This window comes from Tribolium castaneum, chromosome 1 (assembly GCF_031307605.1).
Source record: "Tribolium castaneum strain GA2 chromosome 1, icTriCast1.1, whole genome shotgun sequence".
Taxonomy (NCBI): domain Eukaryota; kingdom Metazoa; phylum Arthropoda; class Insecta; order Coleoptera; family Tenebrionidae; genus Tribolium; species Tribolium castaneum.
In genome coordinates, this window is record NC_087394.1 from 36,549,644 (window position 1) to 36,569,787 (window position 20,144).

The following is a 20,144-nucleotide window of genomic DNA, read 5'->3' on the forward strand; positions in this document are numbered from 1 at the left end:
ATTTAAAGAGCTTTCCAACGATAATACACTTCAAAGGGTTATCTCTAATAGTTCCGGAGCTATTGCTCGACAAATGTTCCGGGTACCCAAAATCGACAAAAACTGCGACGAAAATTGAAAAAATCAAACATCAAAAAATCGAACATTTGGACTTTTTGTGGACTTTTAACAACTTTTGTGGGTTGTTAAGACATGTAGGAGTCCATAAAAATTTCCTAGAGTTAGTTAAAAAAAAATATTTTTTTTCACCTCTTGAAGGTACTCAGGAAATTTGAGCAAAAAAATTGAAAATTTTAAATTGCGTGAAAAATTAGTATAATAGAGAAAAAAAGCCGCTGAATCCAATGGAACAAACCGCACTGCTCTACGACTTTTAGTTTTCGAGTTATGAATTTTTTTAATGAATAAAATTTTTCACTATGACAAATGGCTACCCTAAATTTAGGCAAAAAATTTTAAATTTTTAATTCTTGTGAAAAATCGATATAATATGTAAAATGAGCCGTAGAATTCAATCGAACAAACCGCAATGCTCTACGACTTTTAGTTTTTTTTTTATGAATTTTTTTAGTGAAAAACTTTGATCGCCTCTGTAGCCAGAACCGTTGCCCGGAGCGGCTCCGGGTTTGGTCGAAAAAATAGATAAAATTAAGCGCTATCAGATGGTTTTTTGTTCGTTTCTCTAAGTCTTACAGTTTCCGAGAAAAACGCAAAAAAAGGTTTTCATTTTCACTTTTTTTCAATTTTCAATCGCCAATTACGGCGAAACTATTAGAGATATCGAGAAACGGAAAAATGGAGGATAACCGGAATAAAAAACTCTACAAAATGGCATAGGACTCAAGGCGATATCTCGCAAAAAAAATTCCAATTTTCAAACGCCGATTACGGCCAAACTAAAAGAGCTAGGAGAAAACGCTTTTTTAGATAGGAAAGAGCACATCAAAATCTATAAGATAGAATAGGTTTCATTTGATTTTGAGACACTTTAAAAATTGACCGATTTTAAAGGGGGGGTGTTAACTTTTTTTTTAATTTTTTTATTTTCTCATTTACGGCTAAAATATTCTAAAAAGTGGAACTGTTTTGATCCATACCTATGCAAAATGATCCGGGGAATCGATTGGCATCGAGAAAATTGTCAAATTCCCAATAGTTTTTTAGTTATAAATTTTTTAAAATATTACCAATTTTTGCATTTAGCAGCAATTTGCTCGAAAATTATTAGTCGAAGAACAATAATCTTTTTTGAAAAAAATAGATAATTTAAAGAGCTTTCCAACGATAATACACTTCATAGGGTTATCTCTAATAGTTCCGGAGCTATTGCTCGACAAATGTTCCGGGTACCCAAAATCGACAAAAACTGCGACGAAAATTGAAAAAATCAAACATCAAAAAATCGAACATTTGGACTTTTTGTGGACTTTTAACAACTTTTGTGGGTTGTTAAGACATGTAGGAGTCCATAAAAATTTCCTAGAGTTAGTTAAAAAAAAATTTTTTTTTCACCTCTTGAAGGTACTCAGGAAATTTGAGCAAAAAAATTGAAAATTTTAAATTGCGTGAAAAATTAGTATAATAGAGAAAGAAAGCCGCTGAATCCAATGGAACAAACCGCACTGCTCTACGACTTTTAGTTTTCGAGTTATGAATTTTTTTAATGAATAAAATTTTTCACTATGACAAATGGCTACCCTAAATTTAGGCAAAAAATTTTAAATTTTTAATTCTTGTGAAAAATCGATATAATATGTAAAATGAGCCGTAGAATTCAATCGAACAAACCGCAATGCTCTACGACTTTTAGTTTTTTTTTTATGAATTTTTTTAGTGAAAAACTTTGATCGCCTCTGTAGCCGGAACCGTTGCCCGGAGCGGCTCCGGGTTTGGTCGAAAAAATAGATAAAATTAAGCGCTATCAGATGGTTTTTTGTTCGTTTCTCTAAGTCTTACAGTTTCCGAGAAAAACGCAAAAAAATCAAACATCAAAAAATCGAACATTTGGACTTTTTGTGGACTTTTAACAATTTTTGTGGGTTGTTAAGACATGTCGAAGTCCATAAAAATATGCTGGAGTTAGTTTAAAAAAAATTTTTTTTCACCTCTGAAGGTAAGTAAGTGTGTTACTCAGGAAATTTGAGCAAAAAAATTGAAAATTTTAAATTTCGTGAAAAATTGGTATAATACAGAAAAAAAGCCGCGAAAAAAAGTGATTTATTTTCATTGTGTAATAAAAAAAGCATGTAAAATTGCAATCCATTTGAGTGTACAGAATGGAACTGGTATTAAAATGAGCACGAATCGAGACGGTTTAAAAATATATCACCACAATTGTTTCATGCGGCAAGTTTTTGCCCTCTCTCTGGCAAAAAACATTTACATGAAACGAGACGATAATTTTATAAATTGTAACAAGCGTAAAAAATTTTATTTGAAGTAAACTCGACGGCTCCAAATGAAATTTCCAAGTTTTTTGCAACTCCTTTCAAATAATATACGTCTCGTACGCTTTCTCATCGTCGGTCATGAATGAACCTATCCTAAGTGACAGTTTGAGACTGGCGTGACAATTTAATTTAATTTTATGACCGTCTAAACACGAAATAAAGTTTTTCCTTCACACGACCAAATTAATTTATGTTTTGGCGGCGCTCGCGAAACTTTATAGTGCAGTAATGAATACTTTTCTGATCAAATTCTATCTCGTTAGTTTGATCGAGGGTATCACGTGTCATAAATGTCCGAAAGTTTAATTACTTTTATCAGAGGCGTCACAGATAACGAACGGACTCTTCTTCACTGAAGAATTTACGGTGACGTTAACAGCTCGCAATGCTCCCAAACTGTGATTATTTTCACTTTACAGCCCAATAAAACGCGATTTATGAATCGCAAACTTTTCTAATTATTATAATTATTCTTCCGCCTCTCGATTTTTCCGCAACTATGTTTGAAACTTTGTCCGCAATTATCCTCTCGAACGTCCGATAACCCAAGTTCGGATTGAAGTTACAACGTTTCCATTCTTGTTTTATCCCGGGGAGATTATTTATTTCAACAAATTTGTATAGTCTCTTAACTTTTGCACTTGGAAGTAGATTTCTTGCCTGGGGATAGCCAACGCGCCGAGATTTACTTCTGAACTACGAGAGATGTTTTACGTTTCGCTTCTAGTCGTTTTTTTCTCCTCTTCGTCTCGCTGTTATTTATTTGAAGTTTTAATGTTGTGTTGGAGCTTCAAATCTGATTTTCTCCCAGTAACATTAACTTTTCTAAAAGCGACAAAGTTTCGACGCCGAGACAAAACGAACAATTCGAAATTTGCATCAGAGATTTTGACGCTTAGTTTCCGTCCAGAAAATTATTATTATTTATGGAGGGATAAAAAACACACGTTATTTATTAAAACATTTATTTTCGGCCAAAAGTATTTTGCACCAGACATGGGGGCAGTTGCTCGATGAGACTCAAAGGATTGACCTCCACTGCCACCATTTCATCATCGGAAATCCAGCTCAGGTGCACCAGGTGCTGCAAAGGTTAAAGATGTTTATAAAAGCGGGCTTAACAAAGGAGTTACGGGACATTTATTTCCAGGATAGCTTAGCAGGACTAATGCTGCACGAGGAGCAAATGCAAAATTATTAAATTTCCTTACTTTGAATTTTTTTATACAACGAACTGCAAACTGTTCTTTGCTTTCGCCGTCGATTTTTCGCACCTTGGATTCCCTATTGGTTGTAGTCTGAAAAAATGCAACAGCTGGAATAAGCCAAAGATTTTGGTTAAATTGTACAAACACGGAGCACAAAAGCCGATAATACCATGATTGATCACGACCGTCATTATACGCTTATAAGACAAATAGTCTTAAAGCGGATTGGGATAAAAGCATTACACCGTATATTCCTTCCTGAAACGCCTGCCTCATTATTATTGGTGGGCAAAACAAAAATCTCACCCAATTATTACGTCTAATTATTACAGAAAACGTGAGTCTATTTTTAGTTGTTAGAAAATGTTGTCGAGAAAATTTTTTCTTGTTTTTCTCCAGTTTTCTCAAACTATACTTCAGTACAAAGCAAACTCTAAAAAAATGGAAAATGAAGAAGTGTTTATAAAAAGATTTTGAATACAGTCAAAGAAAGAATAAAAAATAAACAAATCTAAAAATGGATTTATAAAGTAATCTAAAGAAAAAGAATCAAATAAGAATTTTTACAAAAAACTAGAGAAGAGTGCAGAAATATTACTAAAAAATAATGTAGAAACATTCTATATAAGCACAATGACAGAACAATTTAAAAAAACTCAGTAAAATCCAATAAAAAATTCTTAGAAAATGTAGACAAAGAATTTTTAAATAAACAAAAATAATAAATAAAAAAACTGAATACAGTCTACAAAAAAACTCTAAAGAAGAATCCAGAGAAGAAATTAAAAAATAATCTAAAAAGAAGTAAACATTTTAGACTTATAGCCGTCTTTAGAAAAGTTTAGAGGAGCTTATAGAAACATTAGTAAAAAATAATGTAGAAAAATTCTAAACACAAATATAGAAAAAATTTTAACAGACACAGAGTGAAATCCAAAAAAGAATTCTTAGATAATACACAAAACGTATATATAAAAAAAATCTAGAGAAAAGTAAAGGAAGACACTGCTAAAGAATAATATAGAAAAATTCTAAACACAACTATAGAAGAATTTTAAACAGAAATGCATGATAGAATCCACATAAGAAATCTTAGAAAATGTAAAAGTGTTTATAAAAAAACTTTCATTCAGGTTACAAAATAATTCTAAAGAAGAATTTGGAGAAAAATTAATAAAATAATCTAAAAAAATATTTTACCAATAATAATATTTTATTATTGGTACGTTACTGAAAGAAAATAGAAATCAAAAAAGTAGTGGAAAAATTTTAAACCAACTTTGATATTTTGAATTATGTCTCGTTCTAAGAGAAGAGCCTGTGTGTGGGAGTGATTCAGCAAATCGGCAAACTTTGCTCATTTAGTTTTAAGAATCTAAATCATTCGTTGCGACACTCGTCGTGTATTTTTTGTCCCTTTTGTGCGAAGAGAGTCGAGTAGACAAACGATCATTGTGTGTCGTTTGATATTCTGGCGGCTTTTTAACCGAATAATTTATGACTAGGTACGTTGTTGAATATGATCATCCATCTTCGTTGGCTGCAAATTATTCGTGTAAAAAATCGGTTGTGTAACCTGGCCAAGAGAAAAGAGAGGGCGCAGTCTCCGCCACCTGCACCCCATTATATTGCATCATGGAGCGAGAAAAGTAGCGCGAAAACTTGTCGAGAGATATAATGCACTCGTCGTTTTTATTTTTGCGTTATTGTTCGGGCTAGACGTAACGAGCTCAATCATTTTGATTGATACCTGAGCCCTGCGGAATTATGAATTTGAATCGGAGGTAATCCCGCAGTGGCTCGAATGGAAATTGCACATTTGCATGATGCATATTTCTCTGTCACTATTTCAGGATGATGACTTTGACTAAGTGCACTTTAGCGAATTCTTTTCGTCTGTTTGCAATTTAGATTATATTTACGTCTGTTATTTGTCTGGCTTTTTAGCAGACGCGACGCGCAGAAAAATACACGAACGCTGGGGGCAGAAAAAAAATTGATAAACTACACTTTTAAAACGGACAGATTTACCAATATTGACTCGGACACAAAAAATCATAAATAAATGAACAGAGACGCAAAAATGCCGCCGCCAAACACCAAGGCTTATCTAGCATCGGAAAGGCTAAATTGCACGCCTATAAAGCGGCTCAGACCAATTCAAAACCTCATAAATTTGCAAGCAAATTGCACACAATTTCATAACGGATTTTTAAGAAGTGCACACAGCTAAAGGATACCACCAGTACCACGAGTGGTAGACTACATTTTTTTGTATCTATTTATTTTACTAATTGATTATCATTATTTTGACCAAGCTCTACTTCCTTAATTATTTCACATTCGGTAGTGACAAGAATAAATAAGTAAAATAACATCAAAACAGTATTTTTCAAAAAGAAATCCAAAAAAAATCGACTTGACAATTCGTTATCGCTCGTCAGTGTTTCAAACTATATTGATTATTAATCACCTTCATTAACAAATTAGATTTGCCCTATTTTGTTCAGAGGCATAAAGAATTGGTTCCGTGTCAAATTTTCGTAACTAGTCTGTATCGAGTTGAAATAATTTCGGGTCTCAATACAGTATCGAACTGTTGAGCATGGAGAACCCTCTTCGCATTGAAACAATAATGAACTTGAAAGGCCATCATTAATTCACGTAAATCTTGTAGTTCTCCATTTAATCCAGTTTGCACGTTCTCGCCGATTCCTCGAAACGGTACATCAAATTACGTGTCGACATCAATGGAATTGTCTGAATCGTTTCGTGTTGGTCGTTTTTGACATCGTTCGACTCGATCCACGTTCAGGTGTCACAACCATTTTTCTCTTTTCGGAGGTGAAAAAAAATCAACAGTTTGCCTATTCAAAATCGTCGGTTGACCGTTGTTATCATTCGTGTCACGTTCAACCTCTGTGATGAATGCGAGTCCATCAATAGAGGAAAGTGCGTCCCTTGTGCCACCTGAACACCTCGATAAGTCAGCCCTGGACGAAATGCATGTTAATTAATCACTGTTTTGCCGGGGCTTCGTTGAATGGCAACTCTTGCAGCGTCTCTTGAATAGAGCGACTCGACAGTGATAAATCGCCGAAGCGATGCTATCGCAAATTGCATTACAAGGATGCGATGTTTTGTCGGGCGGAAGGGGGCCACATATACGACGTGTGTGATGACTCTTCTGGATAGGTGCGTCGGGACGACAGCACACGTTATTAATTGCTTTTGTGTGGACGGTGCAGGGTGGTAATAACAAATGGTGCACGATGTAATGGCCTCGTTGAGGGGAGGGAGGAAAAAGTACATTTCAAGGGAGGTTTGTTATACGCTCAAAAAATCAAATATCTCCGAACTGAATGCGATTTTTTTCAAACTTAACTTACACAAATGTCCAAAATTCGGTAAAATACGACATAGAAACATTTTTCTGTCTTTCGTTTGAAAAGGGCAAAACTCCGTCTATCGGACCCCGCCTTCCCCTGCTTAGTCATTTTTAATGCAATCCATTCAACAAGTGGTTTTTTAGTGGATTTAATTCCGCTTATGGTCCTTTATCAGTCCGCCATCTCCTCGTGTCCGTCTAGACCGTGGCGTATAAAGAAGGGGTAGTTGTGCCGTTGGCCGTCATCCAATTCCCGATGATTGGCGACAAAATGGAAATTTCAGCTCGCGTCGATGACACGTTGATGAATATTTCCGTTTTATCATCGACGAGGGATCGTAACGAACGTTGTCATCGCGCACCCCGTCATTAATAAGTCACGCTTTCAGACGCGATTATTGTATGAGAACGCGGCTTTATTTGCTCGATCGGAAGCAATCAATTCTCGAGTGGACACTTGGAACGTAATTGGTTACTGGAGGAGTGTTCCCTTGTGCCGTCTTTGCCGGTAATTGAAACGGCCGCACGATATGCATATATTTGGGGGTTGGTAAGCTTGCTGCTGCATCCCCGAGACTTGATGTGTGTTTACTCCGGAAAATGCAACTGACAATCATCGTCTCGAAAAATTGGAGTGTCATATCGAATTCGCTCGAATCTGGAGCGAGATATGACGTTCCAATTGCACGTCGATTCCTTTCGAAACTTTTGCAACTCGTCGCCATCATGAAATTACGTCAGAACGTTCGGTCGGTCTATTCTCAAATGAGCGCAGCTGAACTAGACGGCTATCTGACAACACAACTTTACAACTACGCCAAATTTACAGATTTATTCATTTGGCCCCAAGTCTGTTCTTTAAAAAAATAACACCTGATTATACAATTTATTGTTGTGCTATTAATTTATTCAGTTTGTCACTACCAGCTGTCGTAAACGGACGCAATTTACAAAAAAAAACTTTAATTTTAAATGTGCCTCTAACTTGAAATGAATCTCAAGAATCCGGTATGCAATACTTTTTTGTCAGAAAATTACACTAAATTCGTAATCTTTTTAACTAAATTAATGGCAGTTTGTGCTAATTTTTTATTTTTTTATTCTTCAATTAGTAACTCTGTTCTAACAGAAGCAGATGCGATAAGATACGTAAATTTTAATTTTTTTCCCATGGCAAAGTAAGTTAACACATTGAGAAACGGACTGTTTTGTGATTTTTTTAAAGACAATTTCAAAATAACTATAACATATAAATCTAGAAAAGTAGTACCACATTAGACATTATGAATAATTTAAAATTGCGAAAATTTGAATTTGAATTTTTTGCTCACCTTTTCTTTGTCGACGACCAAAACGCTATCATCATCATGTAAAATAATAACATCTTTTACCCTAGAATCAAAAGTAATATTGCGAATTGGGGAAACTCTAGACGTCAATTGTTTCGGAAGATTTTTCGCCAAAGATCTGGAAAATTTCGTTAATTCTCTCCTATTCATATCATATTCAATAATCTAAAAAAAAATAATAAATTTTTACATCCCTCACCCTATTTAAAAACAACTCACGTTATTATTATTAAACGCAACTACTAGATTCGCTGAATTCGGTTGAATGGCTATCGCAGTGGGACTTAATTTATATTTGGGTAATTTACAGTGAAAAACATATTGGTCATTTTTTAAAGTCCACACAGCAATATTACCTCTAACATCACCACCTACCAAAAACTGGGCAGAGTCAGAGACCGCCAATAACACAATCATATCCTCAATTTCTAAGACAAAAATATTACTTGATTGTAACCCCAAATATAACAACACCTACCTGTTTCTGTATTGATATTTTGCATCAAGACGGCGTTGCAACTACTTATTGCAACAACCTGTAAACCCCCCGAATTTGGCGCCAAAATCAAGCGATTATTTTTCGTAAATTTTGCACTAACGCATGGAGACACCCCTAACCCGTCTGTCTCAATCGGCACCAATTTTGGGGTACTTTCCCCACAATCTAACTTAAGTAACCTAACTCCTAGTCTTGTACTGTACAAAATTAAAGTACCATCGTCCGAAATCGTACTACAAATAATCCCTTCGTGTTTTTCAACTCCCTCATCGTCAGTGACAACTTTTTGCAACGCCACCAATTTCCGAGGAGCTTTCTCCACATTGTAGAGTCCCGTGTGTTTATCACGATCGCTCCCAATCTCTCCAAGACTCCAAATTTCGATTAATTTGGGGTAACGTAACATCACGTATCGCCCTTTTGCACAAATAGTCACACAAGGGTTTTGCAAAATTGGTGGATACTTAAGGAGAGTTTTCGGCGGATGATAACTACAAGTCAAGTAGCCATCGACTCCGCTCGAGTACAATTTATTGCCATTGAGAACAAGAGCGCGCACATCGTGGTCGTGAATTTTTCTTTGGATGCTACGCACCCATTTATGAGCTCCGTCTTTGACTTCAATTCGCACATAATTGACCACATTTGGGTCTATACCAGCGCAATAAAGTGAGTTTTCGTCCTCTGACAGGCAAAGTGAAAGAATATCTGCACGATGTGATTGGTACGATTCAAGTTGAGCGCCCACTTTGCCATCCCAGACGGTGAGAATGCCCCGGGAATCGCCACTGATTACTGTAAAGTCTTGTGTGATGGCAAGACACCACACTATTGTTGGTTTGTTGTGTTCAGCACGACCAGGGATCATTTTATGCAACGCTTGATCTAAAATTATTAATACATTTGTGTTTTTGTGTTCCTCTATTTTTTTCTTATCTCTTTAAACGAAAAAATGCTTCAATCATACAATCTTTAAATTTGCGCCAACTGAGTAGAAAAACAAAAATAAAATAGTAAATTAAATTAAATTAAGAAAAACAAGGTAATGCGAATTACGAACTTTAACAAATAAAGATTTTAATAAAAATGATAAATAATAATAAAAAAAATATTCCTTTGGCAAAAATTCAAAAAAAGACAATTCTATTTTTTATTTAAAATATGATTACAAATACCGATAAAAACAAAAAATAGTCTTAGTTTAACTCTGTCATCTCTTTAGTCTTAATATTCAGTAAGTAAAAAAAATACTTACTGGTTTTGACGCTCCAAATTCGGATCGCATCCATACTTCCAGAAACGATAAATTCGCCTGAATTATCAAACTTTAGACATAAAATGCGCCCTTCCTGCTTATCTAAAAACTTTTCAAACAGGACCTCATCCTCGGTAATTTGAAAAATGTTCAAATAGCCTTGTTCAGTCCCAATTGCAATTTGAGTTTTTTCTTTATTAACATCCAGACAAAACGCTGCCTCGCCGGTGACCACAGACCGACTTTTCAGATCCAATTTCATTAAATCGTACTCAATTAAAAGCCCATGAAGCCCCACACTAAATAAGCGATCATCGCACCATGCGAGACCTTCAATACTGAAATTCTCAGTCGAGGAAGCAATTGTACGTTCGATAAAGGCACAGTGAGTCAAGTTCCATATTTCGACACTTGCGTCAGCCCTAAAATAGTTAAATAAATGCGAAAAACCGGACAAATTAAAATGTGGTAGGGCACCTTGACACAGCTAACTTATTGCCCTGGGGTTGGAGAGCCATACAGTAAACTGCATTCGGTTTAGGTTTGTAAAACCTAACATTGTGTATCTTCGGGTTCCTCGGTTTACTCATTTTCAATAAATAAAACACTCACAAATGAAAAACATAACCTCAAACTTCACTTTCACGTGTTGTTTATTATTCTAGTAACTTCGGTTACGACCGGTTGGTGGTGCCGCCCTCACTTTTATGCGCGAAGTTTTTACAATTTTTTTGTTATTGTGACCCAAATAAAAAATGTCTATTGTTATAAAAGTGTAAGTATAGTCCCGCATGTTTAGTTTTTGTATCAATTTTCGCAATTTTAACCCGTTTTGGCATTTGGTGTCCAATCAATTTTTTGTTGGCGCCAGGTTGGTGTTGGTGTTTTTTGACAAACGTCACTAACCTATGAAAGTGTAAACTTGTGCAACACTTTAAATGTGAAAAACAATCGGAAAAAACGCAAATCAAACTGTGAAAATGGGTCCACCTAAACGCTACAGTAGCAAAGCTGAAGGAAAATCAAAAAAACGCAAAAAGGAGGAAGAAGAATGGACGTACGAAGAAGACGATGTCAATGAATCTGAAGGGGCTGCTGTTCCGGGTGCTGCGGCCCGTGACGCTGAGAAAAACGACCAAAGCGTCCAAGAGGACGAATTCGGAGCCAAAGACTACCGTTCTCAGATGATTCTAAAACCTGATAACACGTCACGACCGTTATGGGTCGCCCCCAATGGTCATATTTTTCTCGAGTCGTTTTCACCGGTTTATAAACACGCTCATGATTTTCTAATTGCGATTTCGGAGCCCGTTTGCCGTCCGGAGCACATTCACGAGTATAAACTAACGGCTTATTCGTTATATGCCGCCGTGAGTGTGGGGCTGCAGACTAACGACATAATCGAGTATTTAAACCGGTTGAGTAAAACGAGTATTCCGGACGGTATTGTCGAATTCATTAAACTGTGTACGCTATCGTATGGGAAAGTCAAGCTAGTTTTGAAGCACAATAAATATTTCGTGGAGAGCCCCCATCCGGAGATTCTCCAAAAACTATTGAAAGACCCGGTGATTCAAGAATGTCGTTTGAGGCGCAACGAGGAAGGGGACGAGTTTATAACGCAGGTAAACGGGCAATAATCGTAGGAAAATAAAAAAGCATTTCCAAAAATGTCCAAATCCCCCTAACTTACTTTTCCCCAACCCAGGTGCAAGAAAAGAAAAACATTCCGAGCTTTGGTGCCAAACCAACCCCCGGTGACCAACCCGATTCGAGCGCAGTCCCTGACGACATTACAAATTTCTACGACAAAATCGACAACGAAGAAGATGAAGAAGAAGCAACTCTTCAAACTGTCTCATTCGAAGTCAATCAGGAAAAAATCGAAACAATACAAAAACGTTGCATTGAACTCGAATACCCTTTATTGGCTGAATACGATTTCCGAAACGATACAATTAACCCTGACATTAACGTTGATTTGCGCCCAGCGGCTGTACTTCGCCCCTATCAGGAAAAAAGCCTCCGAAAAATGTTCGGTAACGGACGGGCACGGTCGGGTGTTATCGTGTTACCTTGCGGTGCCGGTAAATCCCTGGTGGGCGTAACGGCATGTTGTACGGTACGCAAACGAGCGCTGGTTTTATGTAATTCCGGTGTTTCCGTCGAACAATGGAAACAACAATTTAAAATGTGGTCAACAGCTGATGATAGTATGATTTGTCGGTTTACTTCCGAAGCTAAGGATAAACCAATGGGGTGTTCCATTCTCGTAACAACCTATTCCATGATAACGCACACGCAGCGAAGGTCATGGGAGGCTGAACAGACCATGAAATGGTTACAGGAGCAGGAATGGGGGATTATGGTACTTGATGAAGTTCATACCATTCCTGCCAAAATGTTTCGACGGGTTTTAACTATCGTTCAGTCGCATTGTAAGCTAGGTTTGACGGCGACTTTACTGCGAGAGGATGATAAAATTGCCGATTTGAATTTTTTGATTGGTCCAAAATTGTACGAAGCCAACTGGTTGGAGTTACAAAAAAGAGGGTTTATAGCAAGGGTTCAGTGTGCTGAAGTTTGGTGCCCGATGACACCCGAATTTTATAGAGAGTATCTCGGTTGTAAAACAAGCAAGAGACTTTTGTTATACGTCATGAATCCGAATAAATTCCGAGCTACGCAATACTTGATACGTTATCACGAAAGAAGAGGTGACAAAACTATAGTTTTTTCAGATAATGTTTTCGCTTTGAAACACTACGCCATCAAGATGAATAAACCGTATATTTATGGGCCCACCTCTCAAGGTGAAAGGATTCAAATTTTGCAAAACTTCAAATTTAATCCGAAAGTTAACACGATTTTTGTGAGTAAGGTGGCTGATACGTCCTTTGATTTACCCGAAGCCAACGTTTTGATTCAAATTTCGTCACATGGAGGGTCTAGGAGGCAAGAAGCCCAACGTTTAGGGAGGATTTTAAGGGCGAAAAAAGGTGCAATCGCTGAGGAATATAACGCCTTCTTTTACACTCTCGTATCACAAGATACAATGGAAATGAATTACTCTAGGAAGCGACAGAGGTTTTTGGTCAATCAAGGTTACAGTTACAAGGTTATTACCAAGTTGGCAGGCATGGATGAAGAGCCTGATTTGATGTACAAAACGAGGGAAGAGCAGGGACAGTTGTTGCAGCAAGTTTTGGCTGCGAGTGATATCGACTGTGAGGATGAGAAAGTTCCAGGTGAAGGTGGTAGAGGAGCTGGGGGCTCAGGGAATCGCAGGACGGGACAAATGGGGTCCATGTCAGGAGCTGATGATGCCGTTTATTACGAGTATAAGAAGAATGCGGCGAATCAGCATAAACATCCATTGTTTAAGAAATTCAGATATTAATAAAGTTTTTCAGTTCTGGTTCGTTGTCTCATTTCTAGTGCTTTCTTCGTTCTAATATTATAGCGAGTTGTATACTATCTTTTATCCACGATTACGATGCAAGTTCTATTGTAGCGATGGAACAATTGATAAATAACACATGATTTTCCTTGTTATTTTTCAAAAAAATCTGAAGGTGTACTATACTATATCTTATTGGTTTACTAGAGGGAATATTGGCTATCGTTATAGTAGTTCAAATAGTGCAAATATCATGATCAAATTATTAACCAGTCGTGCGTACAAATATTTATATTCGTTTTATTGATAGTGATTATAGCGAAGTTGTCTATAGTCGCAGTTAAAACCGAATATTCAAAGCAAAAATAGGGGAAAAAATTAATCAGACTCACCATCTGTGTGTGGCCTTCGACGAATCTGTAACAAAAAACACATAAAACGTAAAAATGTTAGAGCGACTTCAGATAGAAAAAATGTTTAAATGCAATGGAATAAATGCTTTACGAGAAAAAGTCTATATAATTTAAAGTCGTAATTATTTATGACGTCATAACCGCTTCTCGGGCATTCGATCCAGTTTTAAGACCAAATAGTTTTTTATTTTATAGAAAATGTCTGGAAAGTAGTTAATTTTTGATTTTGTGAAAAATGTATGAAAAAATTCAAATATCTGTCGACTTTTTGAATATTGAGAGGGTTCAGTGATCATAGGATTCCGTGATCCAACGCGGTTGTGACGTCACGAATTCTCGAAACACAAACTGTATAAAAATCCGCCAAATTAAGACGGCTGTGACGTAGGATAGCGTCCTCTCTAAGCGTCACTATCGAATTTTTAACTTTAAAAAGATGCAATAAACGGTTTATTGACCCAAAACTGGCCTATTTATTAAGAACAACTGTACTGTTTTAACCAAAGTTGCTAAAAACCGCATAAAGTACGAAATAATTTTGCAAATTTTACCAACCTCTGCATCCGACCACTTGCGAAATAACCGTCATCCAAAGCACACACAACGATAATTTAGTAAAAAATTGTTCACGCAACACATTTTACTTAATTAATCACCAAAATTATTAAATTTTTAGCACAAAAACACGACAATAAAAAAACCGACCACAACAGACGCCACAAACAATTGACATTGCGGTAGAGCACAGCGCACCACGATGAGGTGAAGATATGCAAAAAATTAATTAATTAACTAACGATTTAAAGTCACTGAATGATATAAATTGATTTATTATTTTGTAATTCACAACTGAACGTTAATTAATAATTATTTTACATTACTTTCGGCAGTTTTCCCGATTGGTGATTTTGGTAACTAGACGTTGGTACCAAATGCACACGCGATAAAATTACGAAAAGATGCTCAATTAATCGTCACAAACCAACTTTACTCGTTGCTTCATTTAAAATAATTTATTTTTGATTAATTGTTCGTTTCAAACTAGTTGTTGGTTACGGTTGGTAATGATGAAATCATCAAAATTTAAAAATTCCCTCTTTCAGTCCAGGGGACCACTTATCGTCCGATTTGGCTATTCTGGAGCTCCAAGGCGACCTAAAATCCCACAGTGACACCGGTTTTGAAGGAAAATTCATCGGCGATTTGCATTTTACGAAATCGGGGACTCCTGTACTAATAATCGGACACCACCTCATGTTCGGCAAAGAAATGAAAATGGAAAAACCATTCGCTCTCTTAGAGAAACAAACAGGAGACCAAGGAACTGAATATATGGTCAAGACAATAATCACCCGGAAAATCATATTCAAAACACGACCCAAACCAATCATCAGTAATTAAATCAATTAATTTATTGCCTTAATGATTTTTTATAAAAATTACAATTAATAAAGTTAAATCAGACTATTTTGATCGTTTAGTTGCAAATCGAAGGTGGCCGGTATTGTGATTCCCCCAGTGTCCACAGCCTCCTCCGAGTGTTCCGTATTGAGGAAATTCTGCGTTTCGTCGCTCGATTTCGACTCGTTGTCTTCAACCGGGCGTTTTTCAACTTTTTGCTTCTTCTTTTTTTCCAATTCGTGGCACTTGACGTGTGCCAAGTATGAACTGCAGTTAATTGTTGTGTACTTGCATAAAGTACACGCGTAAGTCCCCTCTTTTCCTGGGTGTTTATTGGCCAAATGGATTTTGTAAGCTGACGTTTGAATCGACTGGTAGTCGCAATATGGGCACGAGTATTTCGCCGCCTGAAACAAACACTGTTTAAAAATGCGCCGCGAAACAAACACTGTTTAAAAATGCGCCGCAAAAACCGGGCAAAAATTGTAAATAAATTGAATTTAAAATTTTATTAAAATTATTAGGTACTTGTATTAATTTTAAATGTTTAAATAAACACAAGTTTATTTGGCCTTTATTTATTTTGTTTTAAATTTTATTGTACTTACCCCGAAGTGTCGCATCGTGTGTTTCCGTAAACAGTTGCGATCGCCGGTTTTATACTCACAATAGGAGCAATGGAACGGTTTATCCCCTGTATGTTGACGATGGTGCAGCTGCAACATTTCCTTACGTGCGGTCTGATGGCCACAAATATTACAAATGAACGGTTTAAACTTGTCATGAACGAATTTAATATGTTTTTTCAAACATTTCGAATTTGCGAAAAATCGGTCGCAAAATTCGCACTGTTTTGTCGTGAACGAATCAGGAACTTCGTCTGGTGCTTTATGAATTATTTCGTGATTTCGCAACTGATTCAACTGTTTGAAAGCCTTGCCACACGATGTACAAACAAACGGTTTTTCCTCGTTATGTATGGCCATGTGATTCATAACTCTGACTACAAAACTGTAAAAAAATCACTTCAAAAAAAACACGTAAAAATTACCAGAACTGTATGATTTGAATTCGTTGCACATTGGACACGTCAAGAGCCCCAAATCAATCGAATGGCACTTCCACATGTGCGTGCTACAAATGCGCCAAATTGAAAATTTGCTTTTGCAAACGGGGCACATAAATTGTTTTTTGTGTTGATCGACATGACAGTCTTCGTGACGTTTACGGGACTCCTCCTTGTCGAAACGAAGGGGACACCCCTTTATCGAGCATTTGATTTTACGCAGGGATTTTTGTTTTTTTAAAAGACTGGCGGAAATGGCCCGAGATGAGCGTTTTTCGGGGATTTCCACGTCCGGTTTATCAGGGGGGACTTTATCGGGGCTTGTGGGGGCAGCGCTTGTGGCTTGGACCATTTTGTGTTGCTAATAAATAAATTATTCTCGAGATTAGTTTAAAAAATCCAAAATCGAGTTGCCAACCCAAATATTTTTTTTATTATTCAACGGTAATTTTTACAAAACTTGAATTGGCAACACGAATTAATAAAGTAAATAAATAATCAGAAAAACTCACAGTGATCATATGTTGCTTCAGGTCTTCTTTATTAGAGTAGCCACTGCCACAATCGCTGCAAATATACAGAGTGTACTTCTTCCTGTCCTTATTTACGTTTAGAATCGAGGTCATTTTAGTGCCATTGGGGGGCAAAACCCCATTTGTTTGTGGCACTTGCACCTCTTTCCCATGTTTCAAATTAATATGAGCAGTGATATCCTCAACACTTTCACACAAAAACGAGCACAATTTGCATTTATTGGCCTGGACTTGTGTGTAAAAATTTTCAAAACTCTTCTCCTTGTCCACAACATTGAACAGATTTTTATTAATGGTGGTTACAGTCCCGTCAATGTTTAATAATTGAATCACTTCAACATTTTCCTCGCTTTCGGCCACTTCCTCTTGACTGTCTTGAGTGTAAGTTATTGAGTAGGCGTCCCCATTTATCACATGTGTTACAGTCTTTTCCACCTCATTCTCCTCAACATAATTTGAAAGAACTAACCGATTTTTATCGTAAAAAGTACTGTCTTCATTTTGACTGCTACTTTCATTGTCTTCGGCTAGTAACTGTACGTTGGATTCGCTATCGTTGTTCTCTGAAAGACAGTGTTAATTTGTGGGGGGCGAAGCCACCAAATGTACCATCAGCTGTAAGGGGGCCACTGAGCAAAATTGGAAAACCCTCAGACGACCAGTCTGAGGCAATCTCGGTGAAAATTGGCTCCACTGGGAAGGCATCATTGAGACCGTCCTCGCTACTGTGCAGGAGATAATTATGGGGGCCCTCATTAAACAATTTCAAATATGCCGTAGACTCATCCTCCGCGTCCATTACCCCCAAAAGTGTGGCAATTGATTATTTAACCATTTTTTAATCTGAAAAAAAATTCTAACCTCAAATTTTAAAATGGAGCTTATGCACCTAATAATTTAACCAAAAACAAACCCTTGTAATGTGTTATTCAATTGTGCCGAGTGATATTGACAGGAAAGTGGTTTATTTTCGAAAAAAATGCAATTTTTTGTGAAATGTCACGAGTGACATAACCTCACTTTGCCACAATTTGTTTTTTTTTCACAATTTTCAATACGAAATTTGATAGAAAAAGGAATGGAGGTAATAAATTTACCGTGTGTATCGTTTTTTTAGCCCAAAAAGTTAGAAAAACCGTGAAATTTGAAAACTGGGCAACACTTTAAGGTTAGGTGTTTTTGTATGCGCATGCGCATACGTGGGGTCACTTTGAAAAATGAAACACTTTTTTAATTACCTAATTTATTAACTACAAGCAAACACTTTGGTCAATCACAAGAGCCGTCGGCCCACCCGTCCCTCCATCTCTCGTTAACTTTGGAACAATCAAATTCAGGTTTACCTAACTTATTGTTAACTCTATTATGCAATCTACAAAGCCACTGACTTAGGTCTTCCTGAGAGGCGATTTGAGGTGGATCTGCCTTCAGCCTGGAAGAAATCATTTAAAATTTAATAATTAAACACTGTAATTACTCTTTGCGCAAATCTTCGGCACAAAAATCACAGGGATAAAACTTGGAAAATAACGTAAAAAAACTAGTCATGTCTTTCTGTTCGGTCCTGGTGGGGTTTTCGGGGTATTTCGCTGCAATAGTGTGAAGGAGCCCCCACGAACTACGTCCCAACTCATCCTTATCCAGGGGACAATCGGTCCGGAATGTCCCCGAGCCAGTGGTCGAAGACACCTACAAATCGTGTGACTTTAACCAGGTTTTACCAAAATAAGGGGGCCCCACTTCTCCGGAACTTTCTTCATAAGCCTGGCGTCGTGCGATTTTCGCGTAGTCCGAGAAACTTGTACACTGGCGACACTTTTCGGTATCGAGGGGCGAAGGCCGGCGCGACATCACGGCAAATGCATTATTAAACGAATAAATGCAACTTTGGAAATTGTTGGTTAAGTTTGTGCAAAAATGTAAATGACTGTCAAAATTGACAGGTAGAAAGAAACACAAGATAGGATTTTCCCTGAGTTGGAAAAGGATGACGATAAGTGTCACCTTGACGTTTGACACTTGAATGACAGTAATGTTGTAAATAGTTAAAGGGATGAATATTCTTCCAAAGAAAAGGTTGGTTGTTTGATTTAGGCACAGTCAGGTCCAATGTTGTGTTTAGGTGGCATGTGCGCTCCAAAGACAACATCGCCCGGGTTCGCAGGGACGAGGCCAAGGCGGCTGAGGAGGAAAAAGCCCGCAAAGATCGGGCAAAATTGGCCGAACGCGAGGCCAGAACTGAACTATTGAGGCAAAGGGCACGTGAACGTGTCCCCACGAATGATTTTATTCCCCTCAGTAAGGAAGAAGCGCCTGCTCAGACCAGTCATGTCAATTTTTTCCAAGAGGTTGAGGAAGGTATTGCTGACACTAAAACTACGAACAAAGAACACGAAAAGGAACAAAAGGAAGAGAAAGAAAAGTACGAGAAACAAATCGGTTACTTGACTTATCTGGGGCAGGACACTAACGAGGCTTTAGGGAAGAAAAATTGGTATGACGAGCTACCAGACAGGTTCAGGAATGATAAAACCGAAGTGGGGCTTAAAAGTAAACTTCGGGAAGATCCCTTAAGTGTGATGAAGAAATTTCTGGGGGATTCTGGTGTGGGTGTGAAGAAGAGTGAAGAGCCGGTGCATAAAGCCGTAGCCTTGACGCTCAAGACGATTGAGAAAAAGGCGAAAAAACGGGCAAGGAGTAGCAGTGAAGAGAGTAGAAAAAGTAAGAAGAAGCACAAAAAGAAGAAGAAGAAGCGGAAGAAACGCTCCAGTGGTGAGTCGGATTCGGAAGAAGAGAGAGTCGATTTTGAGAAGAAGCGGAAGTTGGAACTTTTGAGGATGGAAAGGTTGAAACGTGAGAGGGAAGAGAGAAAGAGAACTGAAGGGCTTTTGGCCAAATTACGCGGGGAAAAGACGGAGGAAGAAAAAGAGAAGCCTCAAACTGGGGGCAAAAAGTACAATAATCAGTTCAATCCAGAACTGGCAAGGCAGAATTATAAATAAAGATCTTAAAATCCAATTGCATTTCCTTATTTATTCACGAAATATTTTTTTAATCGAATAGTTTACCGAACTTATTTGAACAATGTCTCACAAAAAATTAATAATAAAGCATTCATCTTTTAAATATAACTAATCTGTATGTTCAAGAACTAAAGATTTGACTGATTTCTCAAAAGCTTT

General features: G+C 37.2%; 7 protein-coding genes across 11 annotated transcripts in view; 3 read left to right on the plus strand and 4 right to left on the minus strand.

Moving 5' to 3' along the window:
* LOC100141615 (protein TMEPAI) overlaps positions 1 to 14,696 on the minus strand; it is a 168,165-nt gene extending 153,469 nt beyond the window's left edge. The window contains exons 1-2 of one of the 2 annotated variants that reach the window (XM_064358494.1): positions 14,518 to 14,696; positions 13,942 to 13,966 (exon numbers count right to left, since the gene is read on the minus strand). In XM_064358494.1, coding sequence (XP_064214564.1) covers positions 13,942 to 13,966; positions 14,518 to 14,551 — 59 coding nt within the window. In that variant the 5' untranslated portion in view covers positions 14,552 to 14,696. The remainder of the gene's footprint in view (positions 1 to 13,941; positions 13,967 to 14,517) is intronic. The other variant, XM_064358499.1, reaches the window with a different exon arrangement.
* Positions 3,399 to 10,763, minus strand: l(3)72Dn (lethal (3) 72Dn). Of its 2 annotated transcripts, XM_969429.3 has the most exons (7): positions 10,627 to 10,763; positions 10,150 to 10,571; positions 8,874 to 9,779; positions 8,615 to 8,823; positions 8,378 to 8,560; positions 3,662 to 3,748; positions 3,399 to 3,534 (listed from the first exon to the last, which is right to left on the minus strand). In XM_969429.3, exons 1-7 carry the CDS (start codon positions 10,737 to 10,739, stop codon positions 3,415 to 3,417), a joined length of 2,040 nt encoding a protein of 679 aa, XP_974522.1. In that variant the 5' UTR covers positions 10,740 to 10,763; the 3' UTR covers positions 3,399 to 3,414. The 2 variants fall into 2 exon arrangements, with proteins under 2 accessions (XP_974522.1, XP_015832958.1); XM_015977472.2 differs by lacking the exons at positions 3,399 to 3,534; positions 3,662 to 3,748 and adding an exon at positions 5,145 to 5,198.
* LOC663346 (uncharacterized protein) lies at positions 10,805 to 15,429 on the plus strand. Its single transcript, XM_008192369.3, has 2 exons — positions 10,805 to 10,924; positions 15,066 to 15,429. The coding sequence occupies exons 1-2, from the start codon at positions 10,905 to 10,907 to the stop codon at positions 15,361 to 15,363; spliced, it is 318 nt and encodes a 105-aa protein (XP_008190591.1). The 5' UTR covers positions 10,805 to 10,904; the 3' UTR covers positions 15,364 to 15,429.
* Positions 11,037 to 13,567, plus strand: hay (haywire). The gene is made up of 2 exons (XM_969413.4): positions 11,037 to 11,774; positions 11,858 to 13,567. The coding sequence occupies exons 1-2, from the start codon at positions 11,130 to 11,132 to the stop codon at positions 13,547 to 13,549; spliced, it is 2,337 nt and encodes a 778-aa protein (XP_974506.1). The 5' UTR covers positions 11,037 to 11,129; the 3' UTR covers positions 13,550 to 13,567.
* On the minus strand, positions 15,360 to 18,170 carry LOC100141754 (oocyte zinc finger protein XlCOF6). 3 transcript variants are annotated; one of them, XM_008192370.3, is made up of 6 exons: positions 18,060 to 18,170; positions 17,572 to 17,805; positions 16,942 to 17,525; positions 16,415 to 16,790; positions 15,972 to 16,366; positions 15,360 to 15,770 (listed from the first exon to the last, which is right to left on the minus strand). In XM_008192370.3, exons 2-6 carry the CDS (start codon positions 17,759 to 17,761, stop codon positions 15,417 to 15,419), a joined length of 1,899 nt encoding a protein of 632 aa, XP_008190592.1. In that variant the 5' UTR covers positions 17,762 to 17,805; positions 18,060 to 18,170; the 3' UTR covers positions 15,360 to 15,416. The 3 variants fall into 3 exon arrangements, with proteins under 3 accessions (XP_008190592.1, XP_001814285.1, XP_008190593.1); XM_001814233.4 differs by lacking the exon at positions 18,060 to 18,170 and adding an exon at positions 17,876 to 18,051; XM_008192371.3 differs by lacking the exon at positions 18,060 to 18,170 and adding an exon at positions 17,852 to 18,051.
* A 16-nt stretch (positions 18,171 to 18,186) lies between these two features.
* Positions 18,187 to 18,835, minus strand: Alr (Augmenter of liver regeneration). The gene is made up of 3 exons (XM_969360.4): positions 18,703 to 18,835; positions 18,440 to 18,651; positions 18,187 to 18,394 (listed from the first exon to the last, which is right to left on the minus strand). The coding sequence occupies exons 1-3, from the start codon at positions 18,811 to 18,813 to the stop codon at positions 18,232 to 18,234; spliced, it is 486 nt and encodes a 161-aa protein (XP_974453.1). The 5' UTR covers positions 18,814 to 18,835; the 3' UTR covers positions 18,187 to 18,231.
* A 75-nt stretch (positions 18,836 to 18,910) lies between these two features.
* Positions 18,911 to 19,980, plus strand: LOC663284 (uncharacterized protein). Its single transcript, XM_969340.4, has 2 exons — positions 18,911 to 19,038; positions 19,085 to 19,980. The coding sequence occupies exons 1-2, from the start codon at positions 19,016 to 19,018 to the stop codon at positions 19,962 to 19,964; spliced, it is 903 nt and encodes a 300-aa protein (XP_974433.1). The 5' UTR covers positions 18,911 to 19,015; the 3' UTR covers positions 19,965 to 19,980.
* Positions 19,981 to 20,144: the final 164 nt, after the last annotated feature.

Excerpts from the sequence above, each read along its gene's own strand:
- LOC663346 (XM_008192369.3), top strand. The coding sequence starts at position 10,905 with ATGTCTATTGTTATAAAAGT. Across the intron at positions 10,925-15,065 it reads ATGTCTATTGTTATAAAAGT|TCCAGGGGACCACTTATCGT; the intron begins GTAAGTATAGTC and ends TCCCTCTTTCAG.
- hay (XM_969413.4), top strand. The coding sequence starts at position 11,130 with ATGGGTCCACCTAAACGCTACAGTAGCAAAGCTGAAGGAAAATCAAAA. Across the intron at positions 11,775-11,857 it reads GGGACGAGTTTATAACGCAG|GTGCAAGAAAAGAAAAACAT; the intron begins GTAAACGGGCAA and ends TCCCCAACCCAG.
- LOC100141754 (XM_008192370.3), bottom strand. The coding sequence starts at position 17,761 with ATGGACGCGGAGGATGAGTCTACGGCATATTTGAAATTGTTTAATGAG. Across the intron at positions 17,526-17,571 it reads TGGCCCCCTTACAGCTGATG|AGAACAACGATAGCGAATCC; the intron begins GTACATTTGGTG and ends ACTGTCTTTCAG. Across the intron at positions 15,771-15,971 it reads ACACGATGCGACACTTCGGG|GCGGCGAAATACTCGTGCCC; the intron begins GTAAGTACAATA and ends TGTTTGTTTCAG.
- Alr (XM_969360.4), bottom strand. The coding sequence starts at position 18,813 with ATGTCGCGCCGGCCTTCGCCCCTCGATACCGAAAAGTGTCGCCAGTGT. Across the intron at positions 18,652-18,702 it reads ATGAAGAAAGTTCCGGAGAA|GTGTCTTCGACCACTGGCTC; the intron begins GTGGGGCCCCCT and ends CACGATTTGTAG. Across the intron at positions 18,395-18,439 it reads GCCGAAGATTTGCGCAAAGA|GCTGAAGGCAGATCCACCTC; the intron begins GTAATTACAGTG and ends GATTTCTTCCAG.
- LOC663284 (XM_969340.4), top strand. The coding sequence starts at position 19,016 with ATGAATATTCTTCCAAAGAAAAG. Across the intron at positions 19,039-19,084 it reads AATATTCTTCCAAAGAAAAG|GTGGCATGTGCGCTCCAAAG; the intron begins GTTGGTTGTTTG and ends TGTTGTGTTTAG.